Source organism: Pezoporus occidentalis, unplaced genomic scaffold (assembly GCF_034315485.1).
Source record: "Pezoporus occidentalis ecotype Australia unplaced genomic scaffold, CSIRO_AGI_Poc_V1 ctg3, whole genome shotgun sequence".
Classification (NCBI taxonomy): Eukaryota; Metazoa; Chordata; class Aves; order Psittaciformes; family Psittacidae; genus Pezoporus; species Pezoporus occidentalis.
The window spans coordinates 19819095-19844194 of NW_026914940.1; the positions used below are offsets into that span (position 1 = coordinate 19819095).

The 25100-nt window shown below is 36.5% G+C and overlaps 1 protein-coding gene across 1 annotated transcript in view; it reads left to right on the forward strand.

Annotated features, from left to right (window-relative positions):
• Positions 1-25100, forward strand: part of UBR5 (ubiquitin protein ligase E3 component n-recognin 5) — an 86699-nt gene that overhangs the window by 35606 nt on the left and 25993 nt on the right. The window contains exons 10-27 of the mRNA XM_062627273.1: positions 3629-3745; positions 3824-3934; positions 4728-4882; positions 6842-6959; positions 7782-7966; positions 8740-8849; positions 10594-10706; positions 14702-14845; positions 14944-15055; positions 15261-15415; positions 16336-16533; positions 17570-17780; positions 20942-21068; positions 22342-22493; positions 22888-22983; positions 23419-23542; positions 23873-23970; positions 24852-25000. Of these exons, the coding sequence (XP_062483257.1) occupies positions 3629-3745; positions 3824-3934; positions 4728-4882; positions 6842-6959; positions 7782-7966; positions 8740-8849; positions 10594-10706; positions 14702-14845; positions 14944-15055; positions 15261-15415; positions 16336-16533; positions 17570-17780; positions 20942-21068; positions 22342-22493; positions 22888-22983; positions 23419-23542; positions 23873-23970; positions 24852-25000 (2475 nt within the window). The remainder of the gene's footprint in view (positions 1-3628; positions 3746-3823; positions 3935-4727; positions 4883-6841; positions 6960-7781; positions 7967-8739; positions 8850-10593; positions 10707-14701; positions 14846-14943; positions 15056-15260; positions 15416-16335; positions 16534-17569; positions 17781-20941; positions 21069-22341; positions 22494-22887; positions 22984-23418; positions 23543-23872; positions 23971-24851; positions 25001-25100) is intronic.

Consider the following 25100-nt stretch of genomic DNA (forward strand, 5'->3'; position numbering starts at 1 on the left):
GAGATACTTTCTGTTTGAGTGGATTAGGCTTTTAAGTAGCAATAGTGTAAGGTGACATTTATTTGCAGTGTTTTGAGTTGTCCAGTGATTTAAATGAGTATTGTTTGCTTCTTCAGAATCCCTTTGGTTTTTATTAGCTGGTTTTCTTTGTAACCCTGATTCCATTTTCAAGGCAAGAAGTAACTCCCATGTGAGATACCAGAATAATAGGAACACCAGCTATATGTTGCTAACTGGGTATCTGTAGTAATTTTTTTATAAATTACCTAAATGCTTGAGGAAATGACTTTAAAAAACAAAGCATGACAAACCCAAACCAACCAACCAACCAAACCAAAAAACTTCTGAGGAATGGAAGTGCTAACCTATGTTTATTAGACCAAATTTGATGGACTTGGGGTGTCTTTCTAGTGTTCCCATTTCTGTCTGTCCACAGTATCTCTGAGATTGCTGTTTTGAAATGTCATGCTTCCTTTTTCTGCCACTGTTTTTTCCTTTCAGACTAAGTATAGATAAAGAAGCTTGAAGAGGGGGGGTTTCTTTAGAGGCTTATTTCTGTTTCCAGCAGCTCACGTTTAGGTCCTGTCATCTTCATTTTGGTGATACCTAAAGAGAATGTTTGTCTCAAAGTTGTTCTCCCAACCAGACCTTTTAGGTCTAAAGTATTAATTCATATTTTTTTCAGCCAGTAATGGTGAACCTCTGTCAGTGAAGATTGGCAGCTTTTGTCCAGCTTGCTTTATCATGATGGTAGAAGGGCATGGTCAACTAGCTTGTGTAGAGGGAGATTTCAGGGGGCTTAGCATAAAAGAATAAATGTAGGTTATATTTGAAGTACTAACTTAGCTTTTTGTTTTCCACTACTTTGTTTTGGTAACACCAGTTATTATGGTTTTATTTTTGTTTTGTTGTGGATTTGTTTTTTTTTTTTCCTACTTCAGGAATGTTTTCCCTGTTAACCCCATTCTTTCCTCTAGCCCTGAAACATACTTATGAAATTAGTGTGGGTTCCGCCCCCCCCCCCCCCCCCGGGTGAGGTGTTTGTTACTTGCAAACTCAGCAGATTCTGCCCGAGGACAGGTATTGCTGTCTTTTATTGGGCATTTTTTATGGAATTAACTTCTTGTGATACTAATTGCATGCTTGTTCAATTTAAATATATTGAACTTCTTCCAAGATACCAATGCATATGCATTGATACAAAGCCTAGCTTCCAGTTAAATAAAGGTGTCTCTTCCTGGAAAGGCCTTTCATCTTCATCCAAAAGTAGTTAAACTTTTCAGTCCATCAGCTGAACATGCAAAATAAATTGTCTGGCTTTTTTCTTGCTATAGCCTCACTCTGAAGGTTTTTCCAGCAGAAATTCTTCAAGGTGAATCCTGAGGGAGATGATTTCTGTGAGAGGCCAGTTCAGATGTTTCTTCCTATTTGAAAATTGGAAAGGAGATCTTGAAATGTTAATGGAAAAGACAGTGAGCTAGGGAAGGGATTAAAGTACCTGAGGAATTACTGCAAAATAAGCAGTCTTGTTTGCAAATATTTATCCTTTATTTTTCATCATTTTAATGTCAGCATTTGAAGCAGAACTGTAGTACTGCATGACGAGGGTGGTTAACTTGTGTTTATGGGAGCTCCTGTAGCACTTAGATCACAACTGCTAACATTTTCATGGAAGGGAGGGAAAAATTTGGAACAGCTGGTCTCTTTGGTGTTGAGCTTGAGGTATAAAACTGTGTGGTTATAAAAAGTTGTGAAACACATTAGCAAGATTAAATGTCATAACGGTACTGTCTTGGAGCAAAAATTAATTGCTTTCCTTGGAGCATTAGGCCAGATATCTTCTGAAAATTCAGTTATTCAGATGAAGTAGAGATGGATCTTACTAGACTACAATAGGTTCTGATGGCAGTTCTTCCCCAGAATATACAATATTTATGTGATAGCAAGTATTAATCATGACACACATTAGCATTTGTGCTGCTTCTGTGTTGTGTGGGTAGATGCCCTCCAGAGCAAAGTAAGTCTCTTACGACTTACTTAATTCTAGATCCTGTTATCAGGGTATAAAAAAGACTTGCTTGTGATTGTTCTGTCATTCCCTGCTGCCTTCTTTCTCTTCTTTCCCAAAGTATTGGCAAACATTTTGAGCTGTTGGTAAGGGATGTACTGAATCCCATGTTATTCAAGGACAGGTACCTTTTGAAAAGTGCACTTTTGGACATGAATAAAGTAAAAAAAAGTAGTGTGAAGTCACATTTATGGAACTAAAATATTTCCACTTGTAAACTTCTAGAGCTGAAAGGAAAGCCCCTTTATTTAGGGACAGATAAATATACTGGGTAGTGTGGTTTGTTTTTTTTTAATGGTCTGGTAGGGTTCAGTTTTCCCTCATATGGTGGAATTGCTTAAATGTGGTACGTTGTAATCTGGGAGGCCGCTAAAGATGGGAAATAACTGCACAGAAGATGAGTTATCATGTGCCTGTCTTTCAGATTTATAGCTGTAGAAGACAGCATTTGAATTTACACCAGTTTTTCACTTTTTTAAAAGCTGTATTCTCCCTTAAGTGGAAGGAAAGTTTTAGTTGTTACAGTAAAAAATTTAGAAAGAATGTGATTGTCCTGTAGCTGCACATGCTGAGAAGCAGCAAATAGATAGGCCTTACAAATGTTTCTCTGTAAACAGAAGTAAATGTTTTGTGAAATCTCTCAAATTTACAGCTTTGTAGTTTGACTTTGGTTTCAGTACAGGGGGGAACAGGAACTTGAAAAAGGTGAGCTTCTGTTATGTAGTTGCTGCATGGTGGGTATACAACCAAATATGAGAGGGGGGCAAAATAGGCCTGTGAGAGATTCAGGTAAGGGACAGAATGAAGCAGTTGAGCAAAGTGGAACTGTTTAAGAAGTAGAAAGATGCTGTATGAGTTGTGGTAAAATGTTAAACAGGAGAAAAGGGGGAGGAGGGGGAAAGAACCCATTAATTTGGAACTTTTCCAGCATATCAGGTCACAATGATACAAAAATCAGTGTGTTATATGTCACTTTTTAAGATGTCACTTTTTCTTTTAAAGAAGCTTCATCTGCAGTTATTTACCTTCAGAAGTAAAAGATGAGAATTGTTTAACTGATGAGGCAGGGAATTTGGTAATTGCTTCTTTTTGGGTAGTTGAAAGATATCTTCATGAGTATGCTTAGGAATGAAATAATGGAATTACATTGTTTCTTCATTCATTTCAGAAGGTGAGAATTTTAGAGGGAAGTTTTTTTTTTTATCAGAACTCAAGAGATCTTCCCATCTTTAATGGGCAGTGTTGTGTTCCTCAACTGTTGTGGAAGCTCTTAAGAAACTTAATCGCCATGTATGTGTTATTGCTAAGCTTCAGGAAAAGAATATCTGTCTCTTTATTCCCTCACTCTGTCAGAAGCAGTAATGCTTTTTTGTGTGTGTGTTTGTTTGAGGGCATGCTGAGTTTCAGACAAGCTGGATGTATCTTTACTTTCAAGTATGACGTTCATGGGAACTCTGAAAAAAACAGATTCAAGTTATTTTTTTTTTTTTTTCATTTATATATTTATATGTGTGTATTTATAATCTTGTTATCTCACACTTTGTATTTCTGTATTTGTAGGATGGAACAAAGTTTATTTCGATTGGGGCTCTGTATTCTGAGCTCGTGGCTGTTAGCAGTAAAGGAGAACTCTATCAGTGGAAGTGGAGTGAATCAGAGCCTTACAGAAATGCACAGGTACTGTGTACCTTCAAATGCTTACCTTCAGAATGATTTATATGCTTGAATATCTAAAATATTTTTCTGTTTCCAAAGAATCCTTCACTGCATCATCCACGAGCCATGTTCTTGGGATTAACCAATGAAAAGATAGTGCTGCTTTCCGCAAATAGTATTAGAGCAACTGTTGCCACTGAAAATAACAAGGTATGAGATGTGTTAGGTTGCTGAACTTGACAAAGTTGAGGTTTTTGGTTTTCCAGTTACTTGCAATGTATTACAGAGAAATTGATTCTTCAGCTTCATCAGTAGTTGAAAGTACTTAATTCGCTCATTCGTTCTACTTACTTTCCTCTGTAGAGAGGAAAAACCGAAACAGAAACCCAGCTAGTGTTTTCTAATAGATGCAAAAGGTTTTTTAAAAAAACAGTATGTGGCAGATTTACAGCTGAAACAGTAAGAAGATACCTGTTTTACCTGATTATCTGAAATACTTGTCTGTTTGCTGTTACAGTAGAAACTGACACTAGTTTAAGAATAGAGAAGCTTGTTAATGTTCAGTATATATTTACTATAAATTTCAGGGCATTCAAACTTTAGTGCTGTAAAGTTAGCTTTTTCTGCCCAATTATGAGTGAACTTGAAACTGATTTAATGAAGTATATGTACTTGTTGAAGTTTTTTTTGACACCTCTATGGTCTTTGGTGGTGAGGTTTTTTTTGTGATGCGTTTTTGTGTTTTGTTGTTGGTTTGGTTTTTTTTTCTTGTTTTTGGTGGGTGTTTTTTTTAAATTTACTTTTTTTAGGGGACTGGAAATAGAGGAAAAAAAAAATCCTGAAAAGAGAGAAAGAAAGAGAAGGGTGTAGTAAATAAAATCCCAAAGAGAATAATTGTTTTCCATTTTGTGGTTTGCTTCACCCCACTTTCCCCTTTCAAAACCAGTAAATATACATTAAATTGTAAATTTTCTTTTTTTTCCTTTCTTCCCTTCTCACTTAGGTTGCTACGTGGGTAGATGAAACTTTAAGCTCCGTAGCATCTAAATTAGAACACACTGCACAGACATACTCGGAGCTTCAGGGAGAGCGGATTGTTTCTTTACATTGTTGTGCTCTTTATACGTGTGCTCAACTAGAGAACAATTTGTATTGGTGGTAAGTAAATGTGTTTATTTACAGCAGTGTAGATCCACTGGATTTTTTCATGTTGTGCTCTGAGGAGCGTTGCAAAACTGAACTACAGTTGTTCTGATGTTTATAATTCTGCGCTTCAGCTTAGTTTCCCTTTTTAAAGCATATTTATTTTCTTCTTTAATGCCAAAAAAGTTTTTTGATCTAATTATAACAACTCTAAAAGGACAAGGTTATTCTTTCAGGAGATGTGTATAAACGCGTCAGGATTCAGATAGCTCAGTACTACACAGGATCAGAGAATAACGTTTTTTATACCTTTCAGGCCTTTTCAGATTATGAGTATGGAATAAACTTACCCACGTAGGAGGTACACAATCTTCTCTCAGGTTCTGTTAGAAAATTTTGTCTATTAGTTTGTGGTTCAGATCTTAAAGAAGAGAGCAATAACATCAGTTGTTCCCTCTAGAGCTTGTTAAAATTTAACTCTTTTAAAAATCGTAAAATATGAAATGTTAGTTAAAATATTTTAACTAAGAATTTGATAATTGAGAAGTCTGTGTTTAAAAACCCCCAACCAACAAACAACAAGAAACCCACAACAGAAATACCCTCAAACCCACAAAAATGTCATTCCCAAAAGCTCTCTGAAATGAATTTCTCTTTTGAGTGAATTCATTGAACAGTACTAATGCTTTGTCAGTATGCATTATTTTTGTCAGTGTGTCAAAAGTCATTGCATTACACATCATGGCCAAAGCTCAAGTAGCTTTTAGGCATGCATGAGTTAAATACTTGGTGATGAGTTGGGAATCAAAGCATTGAAAATTAATTCAATGAAACAGTTTTCTCATTAAATTTTAATAACTCTTTGGAATATATGCAAGTAGAATTGTTGCTAAGCTTGTAAACTTAAACACAGATGTATTTTATTCTAACTTCTAGTCCCAAATCAAAACTGCAGCACACTGATTCTTGACCCTTTTGTTATGTTATGACATACCTCACTTAAAGTAGTTACTCATAATATAGAAACAAATTATAACAAAGTAAGCTATAACATTGGAGATACCTGGCTATTAGTACCTGCCATCTTTACTGCTTTTAGGATAATTGGTGCAATATATAAAAAGACTTACTAGTATATATGTAATCTTTGAAAGCAATTTATTTATTAACCAGCTTGTCCTTTCTGGGAGGGATTAAATGTCAGCAGTGGTGAATTTGTGTTAATCAGATTGATGTAGACCATCTGTTACTATTGATATCCATAGTTACAATGGTCTCTAGTACACTAGACAGGATTTTGGTTTCCAGTGTTACGCAGGACTGATACTTTTCATGTTTTATTTAACAATTTTAAATAAAAGTGTCCAACTCCATAACCTACTGACTAAAACATGAAGTATCACAATAATAGGCATGCTTAACTGTGTATGTGGGAGTTTTCAGCTAAACAGCTAAATTACAAAAGAAGTGTCTTATTTTCCCCTTTCTTGCAGCTTAAGTCTGTTATAAGAGTCTTAGACTCCTTCAGCCATGTCCCCAGAGAGAAAGTGAGGCTTTCAGAATACAAAACCAAAAAGCCTCACCCTGTGCTCCTATGACTGCAGGTTCTGGAGATTATCACTAGTCATGGGAAGGATGTCCTCAAGTTCTTTGGGGACAACCCGCAACTTAAAAAGCTGTGACTGGAGTGTACCATCTGAGACAGAGGTCTTGCAGCATTTTGGACTAGAAGAAAAGCCATTTGGCAATGACATATCATATGTGCTCCTCCTCCAAATAAATTGGCCAGCTGAGATGAATTTTGGGGGTGAATACAGGAAAAGTTGTCATTTCTACAGAGCATTGTCAGAGGTGGTGGCACAGAGGCCTGTATGTTGAATCATCACTACATAAAGCAGAAGGAATAAATATTCAAAGTTATAAAATGAGTGTTTATTACAAAGCCTTTTTAAAATAATATGCCTTTTTCCACAGGGGTGTAGTTCCTTTCAGCCAAAGGAAGAAAATGCTAGAAAAGGCCAGAGCAAAAAACAAAAAGCCGAAGTCTAGTGCTGGTATCTCCTCTATGCCAAACATAACTGTTGGAACCCAGGCAAGTGCAGCTGTCACGTGGCGTTTTAATCATGATGTATGATAAGTTTACAGCCTGCTGTTGAAAACAAAATGAAGGCTGCATTCTTGTTACGCCCAAAAGTTGTATCAATAGTATGGAATTAAAATAGTATGTTTTAATTATATGACTGTAAATTGGTGTGTTCTGTTAGTGTTGTCACCGTTACATGTATGACTGATGGCTGCAAACATGGAGGAACAAGCTGTACTCATACGAAGTACTTCTGTTTTAACTTACCTACTGAGAGAGAATACGTATCGAAATAGGATTCTCAGTAGGGCAAATAGCTTTGTAAATTATTTGACGTTTAAGTGCCTAATACATTAGAGTCTGGGTTTGATTTATTTATGCAGTGGGATAGGCCTTTGGTTTGAAGCCTTCACCAGAAAGGTTAATAGCTGGCACAGAGGGTTAGGATTCTCTGTGATTAGTATTAGAACTAGTATGAGACAAAACAGCTTCTTCCAAGGGAACACATTTCTTTCTGTTCCCAATCTGTTATAACTGACTCCAGGGTGAGCCTTTGTTATTAGATGAATTGTTCCTTTTGTGATTGAGCATCTAAATACTATTTATTAAGCAATTGCACTGCTAAAGTGGTTGCTTTCAGCTGTGAATGGCACAAGAGTCTCTTTTTTCCCTAGAAAAGTGCGTAGTTCATCATGGTGACTTCCCTCTTCATCTAGTTCCATAAGCTTTATTTTTTGAGTACTGCATATGTCACCAAGAAAATGGCATGCATATGTGACTTCTCTCAGTATAACCCGTTGTTCTCATAGAAAAAAATATTTCTGTCTGTAGGTGTGTTTAAGAAATAACCCCCTCTATCATGCTGGAGCAGTTGCTTTTTCAATCAGTGCTGGAATTCCTAAAGTGGGTGTGTTGATGGAATCTGTTTGGAACATGAATGACAGCTGTCGATTTCAGCTTCGATCACCTGAGAGCTTGAAAAACATGGAGAAAGCTAGCAAAACTACTGAGGCAAAGTAAGTGTTGAGAGCACACATGCACACACACTGGACATTTATGTGGTATTCTCTTGAATTAATTGATTAAAAAAATGAAAAGAAAAAAGGCTTTTGTCAGTTTGAACTTCCTGCAGCCTTTGTAAGATTCTAACTTTTTTGTTAACTCTCCTAACTGTGCAGAAATGCTCAGTGCCAGAAGGGTGTCTCAGCTGTGTGAAACAGCTATGCAAATATGAAATGCAGAAGGAATATTAGATTTAAGATTTTCCTGCAGTGTTTCACAAAGTTTCCAAGATTTTATATTTTAATAACTAAGTGGTTTTGTTATGGACCTATTTTCAGGCCCTTCATGGCATTGAGAGACCTATTTCAGTCCCTCCATACTCTGGGGATAGGAAGAGGAAATCAGGCTGACAGTTGCCATTTAAATGTTTCTTAAAACAGGATTTAAACCATTTCAAGAATAGCTTGAAAAAGTTCAGCAGCTCTAGCTAGTGTTTCAGGTTTCTATACAAAGCTAGTAATTATTCTTGTCTTCAGATGAGGCACATCTAAAGATGTTTATTTTCTATAATATTGTATCTATGCTCAGTTAATATTATCAAGCTAATATCTGATAAATCAGGATAACACCATTCCCAACATCAGATATATAGTCTTGTTGATTAGGATGGAGTATGGAGTTATTTCATTAAAGTGTAATTAAAGAAATGTGGCTGGGATATCATTCTCATGGAAAAAAAAAAATCACCTTTTTCCTTCTTCATGCTAAATTATATCATTTATTCCAGACCTGAAAGCAAACAGGAACCAGTGAAAACTGAGATGGGTCCTCCACCATCCCCAGCTTCCACTTGTAGTGATGCATCTTCAATAGCAAGCAGTGCATCTATGCCATATAGTAAGTAATATGTAGCTCATAGCAACATAAAATATTTGTGTAGATAGAAGTTTTCATAAAAGGCAGTTCTACAAAGATTCTGTACTAATTTCAGAATCCCTTTTGGTCTTTCAGTCTGAACTGCAGTGTATGTGAAAGCTCTGTAATAGACATTAGATAACCTGTGAATTGTCAGTGTTAAATTTAAGAATATTAATATAAGCAGTGACTACTTGATGAAAAGTATATCTAAGCAAGCATAACAGTTCTCAGAATCAAAAGTATCTTTCTGGAGGTGATAAAGAGGAAGTTTGAAGATAAAGTTGCTTATGTGTAATTGCAATATAAGAGTGAGTTTCTTTACAGCTGAGAAGTTGAACTTGTTTTGGAAAATTCCCTTTAAGCTGTTATTACACAGTTTGTCTTGCAGGTGAATAGGATATAAGGAGGAAATTCTTTCCTGTTAGGGTGGTGAGGCACTGGAGTAGGCTGCCGAGGGAGGTTGTGAATGCTCCATCCCTGGCAGTGTTCAAGACCAGGTTGGACGAGGCCTTGGGTGATATGGTTTAGTGTGAGGTGTCCCTGCCCACGGCAGGGGGGTTGGAACTAGATGATCTTAAGGCCCTTTCCAGCCCTAACTGTTCTATGATTCTGTGAACTTCAGTGAATAAAGCAGTAATTCATAGTCTGTTACATAAAATGCTTAGAACTAGACTTTCTTCACTAATGCAGAAAAGCAGTGAGAGAAGTCTTACAGTACAGGTTGTACTTAAAAACCTAGAAGGCTATGTTATAATTTATGCAACTTACCTCTTAAGCATTTTTTTCTGTTGTTTAAACCATACACTTATAAACAGTTGATTACAATGCTATCATTTGAAGAAATCTCTCTGCTCCTGTTTAATTGTTCATATACTACAGTTCTAAAAAGCATTCATCTGGAGAATCAGATGGCCTCATTCAGTGGCCAGGAATCTCGTATGCTCAGATCTGTAGTACTAATTAATTTTTGCTGCTGATTTCTTCTCTTCTGCAGTTCTTTTAACTGTCATTTTTCCCTGACTGTAATTTTGCTTGAGATTTTGTAGTAGTGTTAGAAATTAACTTCACAGTTGGCTTAGAAGTTTTCTGCTTCTGACTTTAAATATATTGATAATTATGCTGTATACTCAATTCAGGAGATTGAAGATTCTTGTCAGTGTTAAGTAAGCCATGTTATGTGTTTAAATTTGATCCCAAGTGTTAATATAGCTATTGTTCAGATAATATTTTTGCAACAAATCTAACTATTGCAATTACTATTAGCCCAAATAGCTATGTTTCTGCCTCATTTGCTCCTCTTCTAGATGTTTACCAAAAATCCATATGTAGAGGACAAAGTTTATTTGTAAAGGTGATAAAAAGCACTGAGCAGGACTGAATGATGTCATGATGTCAACCTTTTTCATCAAAGCTTAAATACTTAACCCTGATGAAGCATTTTATTGTATTCTAATTATTTTGCTTGAATGTCCTTAAAAATTGCTTTTTATCAGATAGGCCTTATTAGTGCTAATTTCACAGAAAAAACATGGAAGTGGCATGGTGTACTGTTAGGTAGCTCTGACTTTTAAAGTCAGATTCTTGTTAACCTCTTGTGAATTTCTGGATTGGACTGTTCATAATCTTTTTTGCGGGACAGGTTTGATGTTTGAACATTGCATTTTGATGCTTTGATTAAATATTTCAAGTCTGTCTTTTTTGGTAATAACTTTTTTTGTCTCAGAGCGACGACGATCTACTCCTGCCCCAAAAGAGGAGGAGAAAGTAAATGAAGAACAGTGGTCTCTGAGGGAAGTTGTATTTGTGGAAGACGTTAAGAATGTTCCTGTTGGCAAGGTTTGTCTAAAATACACTGTCCCACCATCTTTGTGGAGGGAAAGAAAAAGTTTTCCCTTTTAGATAAGCTGTTAAAAGAATCATAGCTTTGGGGATGCTGCAGAATGTTTATGACTAGACTTTTGTTGCATCTTTGCTTGTCCATAAAACAATGAACACATAAAAGACTGAATGTGTTGTGAATAGAAAGTGATGAATCTTAAAAAATAATATTCTGGTACTCTAGGTTGAACCACAGTATTAAGAAAAGCAGCTGTGGTTTTATCCAGAGGATTATTTTTGGTGACTTAAGCAATGGTTCTTACTTCTCCAGTGAGATTGTGGAGAGTTACATGTGTTGTGACTGACTTTCACATATACAGCAACTTAATATTCAGGTGAATCTCATGTAACATACTAACAGATTTATTTTTTATTTTATTAATTAGAAATGCTACGCTTCATTAGTATGACTGTAAAGTTGTTTGATCTATTACTTTATTTTGCCTTTGTAATGTTTTCATTTTCTCTCTAGTAAAGCTTTGCTCTTAGTGCTGTAGAGGGAAACACTGTTTCTCCTTTGGCATTGTAGTGTGATGTTCGGAGGGATCAGGTCATCTAGACAGTTCTCTGATTTGCTTTTCAAAAATCAGAACAACAGGAAAGCCAATAAAGGTTTTGTACAAAATGAAGAGATTGGGTTGCTTTCTGCTGGATTCAGAGAAGATTAAAAAAAAAAGGTTACCAGAAGAGAAAATAACTGTCCACACTAGGCACGTGGATTTAGTCCTTCTGCTTACATCCCTAATGGTTTACTTGTGCAGGAGTGGAAGATTTGCCTTGAGCAGTATCTTTGAAAGGAGAAGGCCCACAGTGAATTTTCATTACCAATTTTGGGTCATTTCTGCAAAAGGGAGTGTGGAGCAAGTTAAGTCATTGAAATACTCAAGTTTCTATAAATGAAGTTTTGAGATCTAATTGAAGTTGCTTAAACCATTGTTTGCCTCATATCAGTTTTGGGAAAGCCCTGTTGTCTCTATCTGTCCTTCATGTTTTGGATTCTAAGATCTTCAAGACAGCGAGTTTTACTGTTTCTGTATACAGTTGTAAAAGTGTTTGTGTGCTGTGTCAAGAGCTACCATAACAAAGAAATGAGTAAAGCGTAAGTCTGCTAGATACGCTCTTGGATTTAGTCATCTTTCTCCTTGGAATATATTCCAGTCTCATTACCATTTAAATCCTTCATGGGCTTGGAGCAAAACTAAGCCTTTGTTCCTTAAAGTATGTCATTACATGGAGGAGACGATGATTATAAGATTATCCACCTAATGGAAGACTGAAATAATGAAAAATTTTGGCACTTGTTTCTTCTGTTGTCTGCAGTGGTAAGAAATATGATGGAGTCATCTTTCACTGTCATTTAGAAAAGATACAGGCTGAAATAAGCCTTCATTACTGCTCACTGATATCAGAGGAAAAGAAGTTGCTTTTGTCCATCCCATGCACTTTCAGATACCTGCCCGCATTAGCTTCTGGATCTCCTCTACTGGAAGGCTTAAATGGTGTTTGGAACCACAGTTAGAACAAAAGGGTAGAGAACCTGGGTTGGAGCTGCCTTTTCTTCTTTGGTGTTTTGTTTTGGTCTGAGGCTTTCTATTGGCAGTGTCCAGGGCCTCCCCAAGTGACTTCTGTTCATCAAGGTTATCCTTAATCCGGTGAGACTTCCATGTATTACCAGTTTTGCAGATCCTATGCCCAGAAAGTTTATCAAGTACTAGAGATCTTGTGAAACATGAATTTCAGTAGAGTAGTTGTTTAACTTGTACTTTGTATTGTTTCAGTCAGTCGCTTGAACATTGTATTTTTTGTTTGATTTCTGTCTGAGATTGAAGTCTTTCATTGAGAAGGTTAAATTGAAAGAGCTCAGGCTGGATAGAATCCCAGAAGAGTTATCTGTTAGGAAAGAATTACCTATCTATTAGGAAATTTTTTAATCTTTTTAATCTTTAAACTTTTAATCTTAATTTTAAAGAAATGTGTCAGTATTTCTTTGGAAGTGCTTATTCTACTTTGAGGGTAGAGGGAGGAGCCTTTTCTGTGATGTTAAATTTTTTTCCGTTCCAACAAAGAGATAAGACATAAAAATTATGTTTACCTGTTTTTTTGCTGCTGTGTCTTTAGAGAGAATATGGTGATTCTGGAGAGGGAGAGAATCTACAGATGATTGGTGGATCCAGACAGGTTTACTGCTGAAAGGCTCAAGTGCTGGTAGTCAACTTAGGCTGAGTAGCCTCAAAATATACCAGTCTTTAATGTGATTTTTAGTGAACAACCATACGAGAGAACAGGGGAGGAGAAGTGGGGCTCAGGATCTGCTTCCACTTTTTGAGGAAGGGACTTCAGAGGAATGTTTTCTGCCAGTGTGCTTTGGCATTGTGGCTTAATGGAGTGTGCTGGTGGGTTGATATAAGGGTAAAGGAGACAAATAAAGACATAAAGAATGTATGTTCATCTTTCAGCTTATCAATTTCTTTTTCTTTTACATTAAAAAGAAGGATCAGATCTCTTTATCCTGTAGCTGAAAATGCTCTGAAATGGATCTTGCGTCTGGGAAGAAAACCTTTAGACTTCCATTTTTGTTGCTTAATTGTAATTTGTTTGATTCCATTATTTTAGTTTAGTCCTCATAAGGCAAACATTGCCTGTAGAGTTCTGTAAAATGCTTGTTTCTGATTGATGAAACTTTTGCATTAGCAATATGAATGGTATAAGTACACTAGTTCTGTAAGCTAAAGCATTGAAATCCTTTAGACTCTTGCATTTTATTTTTATTAATGTATTTTTCAATGAATTAAGACTTACATAATTTCAATTAAAGAAGCAACTTACCTATCTTGTTCAGTGCCAATCCATTATACCACATCTCTGTTTTGGAGCTTGTTATGTACAATTCCTATCAGGTGTTTCACTCAGGCTCCTAGTTGCTTGCTGCGTCAATGGATAGTTTTATTTTCTTTCTGTGCAAAGGCCAGTAGCCATACTAGTAGCTATTTAGTTACAGAACTGCATTTTAGTTACTCTTTGAAGAGGTGAAGTTCTTCTCAGCCAAATCAAAGTAAATGTATTTTCCACTTTTTAAAGCTACATGATTTTTTTTCTTGAACCATAAAATGGGAAAGAAAAAATATTTGGCATGTGGACTTTGAAAGAGTCACCATAGAGTTCCAGCACTTTAAAAACTGGAACATTTCTCTGAACATGTGAAAAGTGATGCAAGTGGTAACATTAAGAGCAGACAGAAAGCATGTAAAAGAAAACTTCTAATTATGGAGATAGGAAGCTTTAAATATTTGGAGATTGTGCCTTTTCTTAAGGTGTGTTTCTTCCCCCCACCCCAGCCCCTGATTATAAATTTGAAACTTAGTAAATGAGATTTCATACATTTTGCTAGAGGTTGACCATTTACAATCTTCTGTTTGCAGAAGCAGCCCAAATTTGTAAAGTGTTTTTAGCAGCATTTAGTCGTTACAAAAACAATCCCTACGTGTCAGGGTAGAAGCTGTGGCTGTGCCATTGGCATGTGATATCAGACTTACGAGTTAGTCTGATTACCGTGAAAACATCTAAATGTACCTTGATTAATATTTTTTACAAAAACATTGTTTTTGTGTAGTGTTGTCTGGCAAGTCTCACTAGAACTCTGCCCTTGTAGTGTCTAGATCAGAGTTAATGTTCGTGGATCTTTAGAGTAGGTCTGAATTTTGAAACTTCTGGGTAGTATTGTTACAGCCATCAGTGATTCTCTAGTACTTGTACTAGGGTCTGTGCTCTGAGAGGGAATTTTCACTATGTGGGGAGCAAGTGCTTTGACTCTGTCTACAAAAAACTTTGTTACCAATACTTTCATATTTGTTTTTTTCTTTTCCTGATAAAGGTCTAGTTTATTTTGAAGCAAATCAACCTAAACTGTTTCTGTTCAAAGCTTTTGGTAAAACTGTAATGTGTTCTGCTTGTAGGTGCTAAAAGTGGATGGTGCTTATGTTGCTGTTAAATTTCCGGGCACGTCCAGTAATGCGAACTGTCAGAGCAGTTCTAATTCAGATCCTGATCCTTCTTCTCTTCTCCAAGACTGTAGGCTGCTCAGAATAGATGAACTGCAGGTATGTCTTTGTGAAACACTTTAAAAAAAGGTTTGGGTATTCTGAAATGTCAGCACTGGGAGTTTAATTACATCTTAAAATTTAATGCATGTTTTCAGGTTGTAAAAACTGGTGGAACTCCCAAAGTTCCTGACTGTTTTCAGAGGACACCTAAAAAGCTGTGTATTCCTGAAAAAACAGAGATCCTCGCAGTAAATGTAGATTCAAAAGGTAAGTAGGACTTACCCTGTAAGATACTCTGTTAGAGCCTTTATTACCTGTTTCTCTTCCTAGTGGAAACCAACCATTGTCAAACTAACATAAGCTGTTGTTTCCATTGATACTGGTGATTCCTTAAAAGTGCTTTAGTTAGGAGTTCTTTTACTGGATGCGATCAGTAAAAGACATTAACATTTTTCTTCGTGTATCTTTGAAGGAGTGCATGCTGTTCTGAAAACTGGGAACTGGGTTCGATACTGCATATTTGACCTTGCCACAGGAAAGGCTGAACAGGAAAATAATTTCCCTACTAGCAGCATTGCATTCCTGGGGCAGAATGAGAGAAGTGTTGCTATTTTTACAGCTGGACAGGTTTGTGGTTTTGTATCTCAATAATTTAACCTCACTGCACTTAACTTTCCATCATCTTTGAATAGGATGGTACAGCCTTTTGTAAGGCTTTTCCAAAGACTGGCAAAGAAATAGTTCTTCAGATGGGTTATGAAAGACTTGCTGCTACCATAAATATTTTTAAGGCGTGATGGAAATATCAGTCTAACTCACTTAAGCACTTCTAATAATCTCACTCAAATTCTACCTTGAATACAGAGTAAAAAAGGGGGAAAAACTTGACAGTATTTCCTGTGTTAGTGTATACTTGTCATCTAGTTATACTTTGGAATTGGGTCAGATGAAAATCCACTCCTTCAGAATAAATGGAAATATTAAGAAAAAAAAACCCAACTGTATTTGACATTAAAAACGATATATTGAAGTTTTATGCAACTCTTTCTACTATCTGGTGTTAAGTATCTTATCTGATTATACAACTTGATTACACTGTGCTAGGCCTTCATGAGGAGGGCTGATTAAAAAATACTTGAACTCTTCTAGTAACTTCTGCAGATGTGATACATTTTGCTTAGGATAGTCAAAGGAAATACTTTTGGCAAAAACTGAAATAGAATGTTTCATTTTAATATATTCAACTTTCTCTGAAGCATTTAAGTAAACGAAAAGTATAGGTACTATGAGTTTCATTGGTAATGAATATAAAGCATCAGGAAATACTTTTAATAGTATTTAGTACGTTAAGCACATTTCAAGCATTTGAGAAAGGAAGTGTGGTATCTTATTCTGCCACTTGTCATGATAGGAGACAATGATCTAAGTGAGAATTTAGGGTAAACTGTTGTCATTACTGGCAGTCAAGCAGAACTGGACCTTTTGGGACAGATAATATTCATAAATTGTAGAGATTTAATGATAAAAACTTTTTTTTCCAAATGTAGGAATCTCCTATTGTTCTTAGAGATGGAAATGGTACAATCTATCCAATGGCAAAAGATTGTATGGGTGGGATACGAGACCCTGACTGGCTTGATCTTCCACCTATTAGTAGTCTTGGAATGGGTGTTCATTCCTTAACAAATCTTCCTGCTAACTCGACCATCAAAAAGAAAGCTGCTGTTATCATTATGGCTGTTGAGGTAAAGTATTCTCTTTACTACAGAACTATGTACTTTTTTTCCTCTTGCATTAATAAAGTTATGTGTAAAGCAACTTTGTGTTTAGATACCGATTTGTAATTTCACTATTTCAAAGAAACTGATTTCAACTGAAGATTTTCTTAGAAACAAGAAAGTACAAATATGTTTCTACAGTAGAGTGAAAGATCCATTTTGGGCATTACTTTTAAAACTGTTATCTTTTTATGCTTATTGCCAGTGTACAGTTTTATTTGTTTTATGAGTATATAGTTTTTTACTGATGGATCCAACAACTTGTTTTCTTGTGTATCATATATTTGGACCATACATTAGGAAATTAAGCAAAGATATTCTGTCCTTCTCCCCAGTCACCTGTAGAGTTCTGTACTCATCTGTGCTACTGTATGAATAGGTCTGTTGTGAATTTATTTATCAAACTTGTATAAAACCATAAGTAATTTGGTGCAGTTAGATCTTCTGTGTGCTGTGCTGCCACCAGGAGGTACTGTGTACCTGTTAGACTATGATTCATTTCACAGTGGAGTATTCCATCGCTGTAAAAAAACTTGTTGTATATGGGGTGAGCCTCCCAGACCTTCAGCAGCTTCTGTTCATTCGCTTTTCAGCATGTATATCACTTGTTTAAAACAAATAGGTAGGAGCTAATTGATGTAGACTCCTTAGTTTTTCAGTTGTACCACTTTTCCTGTTACATGTAGCCATGAAGTAATCTATTTTAAGAACCCAGCTCTGAAGCCAAAGACATAGTTTTGTGAGCCTGATAGTTTTGGCTGCTTAAGCTTCTCCTTTCCTTTTAATTTGTCTGTGCCCTGAATGCTTGCTGATTTCTGTTTTTTTATCAGTGGTATAATTGAGATGATGTGTATTCTCAGCAGTTCCTGTACTAACTTCCAGCTAATGTCCTAGATTTAGGCCTTTCTATTAACTCCAGAACCAGAAAACTGGAAGTTAGGAAGCTTGTATGTCTGCCTTTTGTATTTTAAATTGTTAAAATACTTTATTCTTTTGAGTACAGAAACAAACTTTAATGCAGCACATTCTTCGATGTGACTATGAGGCTTGCAGACAATACCTGATGAATCTTGAACAAGCAGTTGTCTTGGATCAGAATCCACAAATGCTGCAGACATTCCTTGGCCATAGATGTGATGGAAACCGCAATATTCTGCATGCTTGCGTGTCTGTATGCTTTCCAACCAGCAACAAAGAAACAAAAGAGGAAGAGGGTGAGCTCAAAAATATAATGAAAATACTGTGAAAATAAACTTTTTTATACATTTTCAAGAACATTTGAAATAAAGGCTGTATTCTTCCTATACAGGTGTCTTAAAATTTGGGACCTAAAATAGGTCCTAGCCTTTCAAAGGTGCTGTGACAACACTGTTATTACTCTCATGAGGATTTGTAAGAATTGTTTAGTTAAGAATACTAAACAGTTTTTATTGATTCTAAAAAACAAACTTTTCACATCCACATGTTGATTGTGGATGAAAACAAATGCTTTTCCACCTTTCTATCACTAGTATCCCTGTTATTTCACTAACAAGCTTTTAAGAGAAACAGTATTCAATATTTTTCAAGTTTTGTAATATATGTTAATGCCTTCAGTAGGAAATGCTACTTGCAGTTGACATGTATTAAGAGATGTGAAAGAATGGCCTTCTGTTAATGCCACTTACTGACACAGTTAAATACTGTTATGTAAGAAGTATGCTAACAGAGCAAGGTTGCTAAGTCAAGCACTCAAAAATTAGGAAATGCCAGAATGAAGTTTACCCCTGTGCTGTGCATGGGTGTGCATTGTGAAATGGTCTTTAATTACACCGTCATACTATTTTTTCCACAGGACTACCTCATTCAGTGCACAAGATGGACGGTGCTCACCGAATGGGTAGCTATTCAATATTTCTTTTTATCCTCATCATTCAGTGTGTGGCCCCATTCCTTATTTATTGCACATCATACAAACCCTGCACTGGATAATGAATGAACTTCCTTGTGGGATTTTGTATGGTGCTGTCATTGAATTTTAGTCATTTATAGACCTTAATTGTTCCTCATAACCCTGTTTATAAAATGGGGGTAATGCTGCAGCTTTCTCATCTCTTGCTTGAAGTTTTATTATAGTTTGAAGTTTTTATGTATTCAAAGCTATTAACTAATTTTGAAGGTTCTGCTTGAGAAGCCATGGGCCTGGTCTAATTTTTTTTTTTTTAGTAGGTATTATTTCAAAACACTTTATTCTACAGCTGGATTACTGGTAGTTTTAGTTGTTCTCTGAATGTTAATTATTTCTGTGAGTTGGGCACCTTTCAGGTGTCTAGAAATGAGTAAAATGTATCATGATCATAGTGCTGTGTGTTGTTAGATGTAGCAGAAATAGGTTCCAGTTCTCCAAAGTGGTGTTCAGTGGCATTAAACAGAAGACAGTGCTTCCCCCTCTCCTTGCCAAGCTGTCACTGCCTTACTACGCAGCTTTCAAATGTTGCAGCAAACAAGGCATAAACAGCTTGCTCATTGTACAGCTCTTCATCTTTAATGTGTCGTCCATCCTGTGCACTGATTGAGGCAGGGGTCTTGTTGTGGGGGCAAACAGTTCCCCCCTTCCCTCCAAAAAAACCCCAACCCAAACCAACCAAACAAAACCTAACAAAGAAAGATTATTTTACTGTAAGCACGCAAGGAAGCAGAAATAAGGATGCATGGGCAAACTTAATCTGACTTTTCCTAATTTGAGTGCTTGTCTTTGCAACCTTGACGTTTTTTCAGTAACTTCATTTGGATGTAATTTAACTTTCTGAAAAATGAAAAACATGAACCTGATAGACTTCTAACACCCCTCTGCCTCTCTCTTTCCCATCATAAAAATTCTTTTAAAAGGGGATTCATATCTTTAGAGTCAAGTCACATCCACCTTCTGCTGTAACTGTTAGCAATGGATATTAAGACAAGCTTATTTTCTGTTCATCATCTGGAGGCCAGTGCTGATTAATGTTACTGTCTGTAAGTTGTACAGCCATCTGTTAAACTGAAAAGACGTTTGATTTAGGAGTTAAGGCTTCAATTGCAGACTCTGGATATGATGTTCCTTAACAATTACAAAACATACTGCTCCTTTCCAGCTAGTACCTGCCTGAGATTCTTCACTCTTCTTCATGTAGATTCCTCCTTAAGTGCCAGAAAGGGAATATTATGGGCAGGGATAAGCTTTTTCATTCTCGGATCCTGTGCCTAGTTTTGCCATAGCTCCTGCAGTGCTGGATTAAAGAATTGCAGGAAAAGTGGCCCCAGACCTGCAAAGCTCCTCTGTTTCTCTGTGATTTAGTATCTCCTTAGTCTTGCCAGTAGAGAGGATCTTGGAAAAGACACATTTAAAAGAAAGGTCCAAAACATGTGAAATCATTAAAGAGTCATGATACTAAATGTCAGATAATTTTACCGAACACATACAAACTGAGGGTTTTTTCTAGAGAACTGGGACAAAGTTCATTGGACAAATTAACAGCAAATTACCCTTAAAGCCAAGGCATTTGCAGTAGGTGAGTCTCTGAAAATGAATAGTGACTTCATGGGCAGAGCAGTGAAAATTCAGCTGCAGTTTACTGCTGGACGAAGGACAGGTGGAATCTGTTTGTTGCAGGGAACAGTTGTATTGCTTTATATTGCTAGAGGGATCACTCTCAAGAGCTGTGACCCCCTTTGTGAGGGCTCCAGAAGTACTGTGTGATCACAATAAGTGGCTGCTTCAAGTCGTACTGTAACTAACTCGGCAATTTTTTACATTCTGTATAGCACTTGGCACAATTCAGCCATGTTATGTCAAGGACTTTTAGACATCATGGTACTTAAAGGTTTAGATGTTGGAAGAAATGCTCGTTTTGTCTTATGTAAACTGATTGTGCTACCTTATTATACTCGTAACACGGTTTTCCTAAGCATGCTTATAAGTAGAGTATCTTAGAAACTCACGACTTTGCATTGTTGTCCATAGCTGCTCATTGTGAAGTGTGGGGAGGGTATTTTTACGGTGTTCCGGTTATTTTTTTGGTTGACAATACTTTTGAAGCCTTGACTCAGGAAGTGTCTGGAATCAGCTATGTGAGATGTCTTTATCTCTTGCTGATACTGAAAACTAAAAGCTTATTCTGCAATTTGAATGCCTTCAATTTCCTTCCTTGATGGCCTTTTAGAAACCAAACCCAGTGAGAATCATGGTTAAGCTTGTCCAAAATAAAAATTTATATATGAATCTGTCCCTCTAAAAAAATATAAATTAATAAAAATAACGCAGGGAAGGTTTTATGATTAGTGATGTTTCATACTTTAGTCCTTCCTTATAATTTTCCCAAGTAAAATGCTGGCACTAACGCTTTTTCTCATCTTTCAGAAGCAGAGCGCTCTGAAAGGAACACATTTGCGGAAAGGCTCTCAGCTGTGGAAGCTATTGCAAATGCCATCTCTGTGGTATCAAGCAATGGGCCAGGAAATAGGGCAGGATCATCAAGCAGCAGAAGGTAAACTGACTAATGCTTTATTCTTGTTTTCTGTATGCTGATTTCCATATTAATAACCAATCTCAGTGATTCTTTCCTTCAGTCTAGTTAGACAATGGGCTCTGTTGCTACTTGCAAGTCAGATTTCACTTCTTCAAGTACCAAACTAGAGTTCTAGTGGGTTTTTTGAAGCCATTTCTGGTGTGAAAACTAGTGGTGGGAGGATAAGCTCTAGTCCTCTTTACTAAGGGGAATTAAATTTTATTGCGGAAGTACTGTTATAGTGTCCAGGCTTTTTTGCTTTTAAGAGAATTTTGAGGGAGGTGGTCTCTTACACAGACAAAGAATACTGCAGTCAACATGACACCAGTGGGAAAGAACTTAAGTTGATTCTTTTTACCCTAAGTATTTATATTGTAGTGGGAGTCCTTTGTATCTAGGTGGCTCTAAAGGATAGGTTCCTGACCATGACACAATCCTAATTTCTGATGAAATGTATGTTGTTCTTCTTTTCATGATGGAAATAGAGTGGTGCTCTCCGTGAGGGAATTTGATGGTTATCTGTACTGAGTTCTAGTTAGTTCAGAGAACTCTGGAGGAGGGCATAGTACATTTTTTTTGTTTCAGTTAGCTGTGTAGTCAAAGCAATTGAAATGAAAGGATGTCGTTATCCTTCTCAAGCTGCAGTTCTTACCCCCATGATATTTTTGATAACGGGAGATAAGTGTGAGGATTGAAACTTCCCCCTCGGGTTCTGTCGGAAACATTACTCTTAAGAGGTAGTGCATTAAAAAATAAAAACCAAAGCTACCTTTACGTTTGTATCTCTGTATCATACTGGGTTCTTTGGCTTCTACCTCACTCCTACTACCTTTCCCTCTAGGAAGATGATGCAGCATTTCTCGAAACTGTATTGACTGTTCTCAGTAAAGTAGTGTTTCACGTTAAGTAACCTTAAACAAATAACTCCTTTCAGATTTTTTTTTTTTTTTCAAGACCCATTTTTATTCTTTCATTAACCTCTTCTTGCAGTGAGATTAAAAAAAAGCCCAGCAGCAGCAAGAGACAGTCCTTGCACAATAACACCCTAGCAATGAGTTTAGGGTAAAACCAATGTCAAATAGAAGTAATAATACCCCTCAGCTTATGCTTTTTATTCTCATTATTCTTTATGCGGAAGAAAAATGGAGATAAGAAGAGTTTGGTTTCCTTTTTCAATGTGCAATTCTGTGTTTAAAATGTTCTAATTAGAAATACAGTCTCATTTTCATTTATACCTTTGTTCTGTATTTAGTTTGAGATTAAGGGAAATGATGAGAAGATCTTTGAGAGCTGCTGGATTGGGCAGGCATGAAGCTGGTGCTTCATCAAGTGATCACCAGGACCCAGTTTCTCCACCAATAGCTCCTCCCAGCTGGGTTCCAGATCCTCCGGCAATGGATCCAGGTAAGTCTTCTCATGTATTATATTAAGACTGTAGAATGAAAGATTTAATAAAGGCAACTATGGCTTTTAAGATGAATCACTTAAATTCAGCTTGAGACTGAAATACCTTATGTCATTGAGGTAGCAAGCAGTCACTGAGGTAGCTTTTGAGAGTTTACTTAGACTTAATGACTGGTTTTTAGTCCAGTATGTGTCTTTCTAATGCTGGTGTCAAACTTCTGCAAAGTGTGTTTTGTAACACTGAGTTACATTACTAATCAAGGAATATGGCCATCTGTAGGAAGTGCCAGTTAAATACAGAAAGCCTGCAGTGTGCTAGACATTGCAGAAAGAGCATGTTGTTAGGGATGTTTTTATGTATTGATATACATCCTGCTGTTCTGTTTACTAAAAGATGGTGACATTGATTTTATCCTGGCCCCCGCTGTGGGATCTCTTACCACAGCAGCGACTGGCACCGGCCAAGGACCTAGCACCTCCACGATACCAGGTGAGGACATACTGCTTCTCTGACTATGCTTTGGAAGGAAAATTATCTCAAAAGCTGTTTTTGCCTGCGCAGACTTCCTGCATATGAAAATGCCTCTTATCAGAGCAAGATTGGATTGAAGCAGAATTTCACAAGTGTGCAGAAAGTAAATGAAGCACCATGCTGTGTTTTATGTAAAAATTATTTTTACCTTGGGAATGGAAAACATGTAAAAATATGGTAATCAGTATGGAACTGGAATTACTGTCTGTGTTTCAGAATGTGATTTGGAACTGAAATTTACTTCAGTGAAATGTTGCTGAAACTGGCAAACCATTGACTAGTCAGGCTACTGATTAATTACCCCAGTGAAACATTGAATTGTTTGTTTTTAATAAGTAGTCATTTTTTGAGGAAAAACTGTTTCTCTGCAACTTTTCTTTTTTCTCATTACAGGTCCTTCTACTGAGCCATCTGTAGTGGAATCAAAGGATCGGAAGGCAAATGCTCATTTCATACTGAAATTACTATGTGATAGTGTTGTTTTACAACCTTATCTTCGAGAATTGCTGTCAGCTAAGTAAGGATTTTCATATGAATTCTCACTATCCTTTGTAATGTTATACCACATGAAATTTATTACATAGAAGCCTTTTAGAAAAGGTTATTTAAAGGTGCATTAGTTAAATTGGAGAATGTTAGACTATTGGCTGTATTTGTGGCCTACCATCCCTTAATAATAGGTCTATTTCACAAAAATAAAACATATAAAAGAGTGCTTATTCACTCTGTGGTTTTTCTGTTTGCACAAGATTAGCAGTGCTAATTTTTCATAGTTTATTTCCTACCTTTCTTGTTAGAACAAAAAAATTCAGTGTGTTTTAACTTGTCTGCTGTTCTTAATCCCTAGGGATGCAAGAGGCATGACACCATTTATGTCAGCAGTTAGTGGCCGGGCATATCCTGCTGCAATTACAATTCTAGAAACTGCACAGAAAATTGCTAAAGGTACACCAGTTTCAGTAATTACTAGCCTGTGGTTTCCTTCTAAAGTTCTGCATGTGTGCAGATTCATTATTAACAGTACTTTTTTGAGTGTGGAATTACATGTGTTTGAGCAGCGGGTAATGGTGGTGAACATCTCTTTCCAAAACACTGCATATTGCTTTATGTTTTGGAAATGTGCCTCTTAAGGAGTATCTTCCTCTTTTGCAGTGAGTATATTACAATAGATTTCTATGAATGTTAACTGCTTTTGTGCTCTTCCTAGTCTTTTCAGCATTTCATTGATTTACAGACATCAGTGGGTTATGGTACTGCTTTTCAGTAGCTCAGAGGTATCACCTGGAACTTCTCTTTGAATTGGAAAAAAAACAATATGATAAAGCACTGTGCCAAGCTAGATCGTGTTCTTGAAAAGACTTCTGTATAAACACATTTTGTGACTCTCTTTCAATGTTGCTATCTAATTGTTTAAGAGAAAATATATGAAGTTGAACTCAACAAGAGACTTAAGCAGATTAGAGCTGCGGTGTGACAAGGCCTTACAGGACTGTGGGTATTCCTTATAAGAATATTGCCCGTGAATTACTTTTTAATCCTTCAAAATAGTGGTCCACTGACTTGGTTAGAATGTCAGTGAATTTAAAAGTGGGGCAGAGTTGGTGGTTGTATTTTTCAGTCAGGATTTTGAAGCAGCATCTGTAAGAAATACCTGTAACGTGATGAGCAGAAAGCTTTCTCAAGCAATTGTGATAGAGACTTTATTCAAAATTCTAATTCTGTAGGGGATTTTGTAATGGTAGGTGTTTGTACAGTATTGGTTCTGTTGGTGGGGTGTTGTTATTTTGGGGGTGGTTTTTAACACTGGCATTTGATTGTTCTTTTAGCTGAAGCAACTTCCAGCGAAAAAGAAGATGATGTGTTTATGGGAATGGTTTGTCCTTCTGGTACAAATCCAGATGACTCTCCTTTGTATGTTTTGTGTTGTAATGACACATGCAGTTTTACATGGACTGGTGCAGAACATATTAACCAGGTGAGGCTTTTTGTTGTGTTGTTTGTTTTTTTTTTTCCTTAAGTAAATAGGAAGGTGTTTCAACCATGGATTGTGTTAGTCTACTAATCTAATCTTCAAA